General features: G+C 38.3%; 1 protein-coding gene across 2 annotated transcripts in view; it reads left to right on the top strand.

Annotated features, from left to right (window-relative positions):
• Nucleotides 1-5,594, top strand: part of LOC132113827 (catenin alpha-1) — a 149,113-nt gene extending 143,519 nt beyond the window's left edge. For both annotated transcript variants that reach the window (XM_059521843.1, XM_059521844.1), the window contains 2 exons: nucleotides 4,253-4,387; nucleotides 4,728-5,594. In XM_059521843.1, the coding sequence (XP_059377826.1) occupies nucleotides 4,253-4,387; nucleotides 4,728-5,018 (426 nt within the window). In that variant the 3' untranslated portion in view covers nucleotides 5,019-5,594. The remainder of the gene's footprint in view (nucleotides 1-4,252; nucleotides 4,388-4,727) is intronic.
• Nucleotides 5,595-6,000: the final 406 nt, after the last annotated feature.

The raw sequence follows: 6,000 nt of genomic DNA on the forward strand, positions 1-6,000 counted from the left end.
TATATTGAATGCGATTATGCATACATTTTAATAAAGCCAGATCAGTTTTTGTAACAAGTGAATACGTTCGTTGACTTAAGACATAACACATAATACACTCTTTTTTGCCACCTGCTGGCATATTTTGTGTAATACGAAGAAATGATCACTGAACGAATCCGTGAACGATTCTGAACGAATCATTTTGGTGAACGAACTGAAAATGAACGGATCTCTTGAAAGAATCATAATTTCCACCACTACAGTGTCAGAGTTAAGGCACAGTACTGCCACCTGGGAGCTCAACCAGGTACTGGCACTGGAGTATTTACATGTGGTGTTATCATAAGAGAACTGTTCATTTTAAATATTGCGGTTATTGCTAAGCTAGCTTGCGGTATATTATCACACACTAAATTAACACGATATCTATAATTGTTGCTTTGAATATCATGGTTATCACCAATACCGGACCGGTATATCGCGACACCCCTAAAATATATATATATATATATATATATATATATATATATATATATATATATGCTTATACACAATTGGGAAACAATTATTTTTACGTTCCATAAATCTCAATTTAACAAGCAAAACTTCAGGGAAATGTTCTGATCAAATGGCAGCTTATTCTCACGCTGTCTTGAAAGATGAGCAGCCTGTTGGCCTCTTCATCACTCCATGACTCTCTTCCTGTTTCTCACCAGTTTTTATTTTTTTGGTATCCCACTCTTTTCGCCCACTTGTCTCCCATCTCCCTTTGTCTTCCTGTCGCTTTGTCTTGTTTCTGACAGTCTGTGCCTGCCTGTCTGCCCTTCTCTCTCAATGGGGTCTATAGACAGACTGATGATTATTAAAGTATGGTGAAGAAGGCCTGACTCAGACTTTGTGTTCTGCTGTATCTCCATTTGAATTTCCCACAGGCACATCGCTGCAAGTTTGCTTTATATTCCACTCTTGTATTTTGAGTTACTGGCCCCAAACATCGAAATGGATGGATACCGAGAGTTCATTTAGCAAAATGCTCTCAGAGCTTTTTGAATTATACTTGTTTGAATATAAAGCTTGAATATAGTTGCCTGTAAATCGGCACTGTCAATCGTTTAATCTTCCTCAGTTATTTTACTTGAGGTATTTTGAAGAGTTGTTAGGTATTGTAATCTGAAGACTCATTAAATGACCATCTTGATTTAATTTTAGTGTCCTGTAGGCATAATTTTGTCATGAGTACTTAACATTTTCTAGATTTTCTTGCCGCATTTGTAATACATTATGGTTAACTAAGCACTATTTTAACTTGGCTGAAAAACTGAGGTTTTAAATTGCGTGCACCAAAATTTTACATAAAATCGCAATTGTATTTTGTGTCACAGAATTATGCATATGACATATGTGAGTGTTTTTACCAGCCCTAAGCAACTTAAGTGTGCATCTACAGTCTAGCTGTTCTTTATAATGGAATGAAAAATGGAAATTTGACATTTTCACAAATGCTTTATGGCATTTGGGTGAGAGTTATTGAGATAAAGGCACTGTTGGGAAGCTGGCTTGGTGTAATTATGTGCAGGGACCCTCAAGTCCTGCTTTTTTATTTTAGCATTTTAATGGAAAGATATGGGGCCAGACTCTTTGAACATCATCACTGTGTATAAACTATTATTACCTTGGAGAACATTGTGAAGTATTGATAATGGATGGTCAAACTATGGGGAAAAGAAGTACTGTGCTTTTTACTGCACCAACAACTGGTAAATAGAGCTAGTGATGTATTCAGATGGTTGGCAGCAGTGCAGCCTTTTTATTTTACTCACATAGGAATGAGCAGGACCGTTGACTAGTCAACTAATTGATTAGTGAGCATCACTAATTGATTTTTTTATTCAGTGTTGGATCCGAGGTGCTTTAAAGGGAATGGAAGGTGCAAATTCAACATCTTTACCATGCTGACAGTGTGCTGTGTGCTTTTGCATGCTAGAAGGTTTTGTAGTAACTGTCAACACGCTAAAACTAAAATTATTATCATTATTATCGTATTTTATTATTGTTGTCTTAACTAGAGGTTGACCGATATTGGATTTTGCCGATACCGATAGCTAGGTTGGACCACACTGGCCGATACAGATTAATACAACGAGAGTTTTAAAATGGATACAGAACATAAACTAAAATAGTGCTTTATTTAAAAAAAATGTTCTGTGCATGTGATATGAGGCTAGTTTTACTCAATGGTCAGAAGCTCATGAATGCTCTCTCTGAGCAGTTCTGGAGATGTTGTTCATGTGTTTACATCCTCATTTAGAGAGACGACAGAAGCTGAAATCACCACGAGCGTCAAACACGCTTCAGTATAAATGAAACATTACATCTGCGCAATTCATTAACAGAGTCACGCAGAACATGCAGGATTCTTATTTAAATCAACTTTTGTGGCTTAATATTAACAGATACTAGTCCATATTGCAGTTTGATTTAAGTGTAATGACCTACTTTTTATTAATTCATTCAAAATTAATTCCATCCGAGTTTTCCGCGTCACAAAAATCAGAGCCCTACAAATATACCAGCACATTACACATTGATTATCTAATCAGAATAAAAGAGCAGCGCCAGAATTTTCTGTTTGCTGCATTTTAATCCGGGTCTGAAGTTTCTCGCTCTGTTCAGCGTGCAGCTTTCGGGCCCCTAGGACGTTTTTAAAAACATCCCACCATTTACTTGAATGTGTTCAGCCTAGCGGTTTCGTGGTGTCTGAACAAACAGCACATGCTGTCAGTGATTTCAGCCACTAGAGGCCACTCCCGCACTGAACAATGAAAACAGAGCCTTCTCAGCCGCTCCAGCAACGGACGCAACCCAAAACCCATAACCAATTGTTCCAGCAATCAACTATCGGTGCCGATTAATTGGCAAAACCGATACATTGGTCGACCTCTAGTCATAACAACAGTAAAATTACAATGCTACATGTATGAATGTCGATGGAGTTCTTGCATTTTCTCAACTTCTATTTTGGCGGAAACGCGCAGGAAGACCCCAGTGCTTCTTTTTGTTGCCAGCAGATCATTACGAATATGTTGCATGTATTGCATTGTCACATGCCTTGTAAAAATTCATATAAAATGTGACTGAGCAACTGACGTGTAACTGCAAAGTGCAAATTTTGTACTTTAAACCCTGGTAAACAAGCAGATAGTGCCGTGAGTTTGTGCAGCACTGTCAGAATATGTGCAATTTGAGTTCTGCGGTTTATTTACTAATTGTTTAAGGCCATTTCATGATTTCAGTCATCATTCAGTAACCAGCAACAACCACCCTCTCATCGAAGACCTTGTGGGTGTTTGATATGGTTTTTGCATCTTTTTCGGACAGGTGTAAATGCTTCCACACTGCTGTGCTGACATGTTTGTTGCATTATAAAGAATGTGCGCCTCTCACTCTGCACCGATTGATGTTTTGATGTTCAGGCTCTTTACCACCCTGATACATATCTGCATAAATACCAAAATCAGTAAATGTTGCAATTGAAAATTAGTAATAAGCTTGCTGTTAATGCAAGATGAACTGTTGGGAGAGAAATTAGCAAATTGTGACTCTTGAACTGTGGTTGGGTTTATGTTTCAAAAAATATTCCTTAAGAGCAAGCACATATAGGACGGTTTTCTTCTGATTTATGCACAAGGATTTTGTGTTTCTTTTTAGTTAAATAAAAAGGACAGTTTGGCTGTGAGCCCTTGGTGGGCCTGATCACCTGCCACGATGGGGAATCAAGCTAATTTGACTAGCACATGCAGCTGGACAGGTGACTGTGGAGCGTTAGAGTATCTGCAGGCAACAGTCAAAGATCTTCAAAACAACCAGCGTGTTGAACATTCTTTTCACTTTAGATATCAGTCAAAGTATTTCTGTACAGATGCTTGTCTGACTCACCATCCGTCTTGATGTGTTTTCATGTCAGGTTTATTAAATGGTGCATCTGTATCATTAGGCCCACACAGAGTCTACGACTCAAAGCGCCACAGCTTTCCACAGCGAATAAATCTAAACGCCCATCTTTCACATGCTTCTACATGTCCCTGCCCCTCGCTTGTACTTTTTAAAAAATATTTGGGCTTTTGTTTTCATCTGCTAATAACTCTTGTAGTAGCAGCACTCTCAGCTCCATTTAACATGTTTAAATGTTACTCAGATTTCCCCCCTATAATCAATGTGGATAAATTGTGTTTTACAGAAATTAAATGCTGTGTTTCTCTCTCCCTTGTAGTGTCCAGATTCAGCGTGCAAGCAGGATCTGTTGGCCTATCTGCAGCGTATCGCCCTGTACTGTCACCAGCTCAATATCTGCAGTAAAGTCAAAGCAGAGGTGCAAAATCTGGGTGGAGAGCTTGTGGTGTCTGGGGTAAGTCCTCATTTACTGAGAGGCAGAAAAAGAAAGAAAGACAGACTTGTGCCTATGTGGCAAAAAAAAATGATAATAATTATGTGAAGCAAAATAAAATTACTGTTATTTTCAACCATCCGTACCTCCACGATAAGAACAAATCATGCTGCTAAGCTAATTTATTTTCCTGTTTTTGTTTTACAGCTCAATAGTATTTTCAGTTTGCTTATTTACAGTCCTTATTTTAAACTTTTTAATCTTACTGTTTGTTTCATATTAATTAGTTTTTAATTGATTCACTGGTCAAAAAGTGTGGGAACTCCTCTAAAGGTCTTTTCAATTTCCTCTCCATTTGCAGGTGGACAGCGCTATGTCTCTGATTCAGGCAGCCAAGAATCTGATGAATTCTGTGGTGTCCACTGTGAAGGCATCCTACGTGGCCTCCACTAAGTACCAGAAGTCTCAAGGAATGCAAAACCTCAACATGCCTGCCATCTCCTGGAAGATGAAAGCTCCCGAGAAGAAGCCGTTGGTCAAACGTGAGAAGCAGGACGACGGTCAAACCAACAAAGTGAAGCGGTCCTCTCAAAAGAAGCACGTCAACCCTGTGCAGGCATTAAGCGAGTTCAAAGCAATGGATAGTATTTAACCTTTAATTTACCCAATTTCAGTAGATTATGCTTCAGAAGTAGATTGATTCTTGAAATCAGTCAGATTTAGCGAGTACACATTTAAACGCATTCCTGTACCTTAGTCCACAATCTGCTGCTGCTTTTTTTTTTTCTTCTCTGTAAGCAGTGGCTATGCTGAGTGCACTAAGGTCTATATAGCAAATGTTATATTTTTACACATGAATGCATTCATCTACTCAATCTATTCACAAGATTTCTTCCTGAGGACAGGTAGGGGCATATGTTAAATTTCCCTCTCAGTTTATATGTATGTTTCCCCCTTTTCTAGATGACTATTGTATATTTTTTAAAACATTTAAATGTATTTTACAAGAAGAATTTTATATATTTCACACTAAAGGCTTTGATATTGGCCATTACCTTCTGATTTTTGTTTTTCCTTCCATTCTTAATGCCTATGCAAACTCACTGTAACACTTGCAATACTTGTTTGATATGAAACTATAAAAGAAAAATAGGCTTTGATTTAGTGTCAGTCTCAAGACCAAAGTCATTGTATTTTGCTGTGCCTAATAAATGTTTTGATAACTCTTGTTTTATCCTTTGATTAACTGTAAAATAGACTAAGTTTGGTGGTTGTTAATGCTTTGTCTTTAAAATAAATAATCCTGCATGGAAAATAGTGAATTGATGTGAAACTCAAGAAACAAAGTCAAACTAGTTGCTTGTTGCAGTCACTAGAGAGAGAAAAAAACTTGCCTAAAGAGAGAAAACTCTCAGTGATGCCCTCAGTAATCTCAAGGAGCAGCAGGGCAAAGATAAATGCCAATGAGAGGGTGAGAGTGAGTTAGTTCAATCTTCAGCCCTGTATTTAAATTCAGAAGACTGGCCTTAGGCCTCTCTTCTCCTCCTCCTCCTTCCCATCCTCCCACCCCTCCATGACTCAGATCCTGATAGATACAGACGGTTGGTCTGGGAACGCCCCCGGGAACGCCCCGT

This window comes from Carassius carassius, chromosome 33, assembly GCF_963082965.1.
Source record: "Carassius carassius chromosome 33, fCarCar2.1, whole genome shotgun sequence".
Lineage (NCBI taxonomy): Eukaryota > Metazoa > Chordata > Actinopteri > Cypriniformes > Cyprinidae > Carassius > Carassius carassius.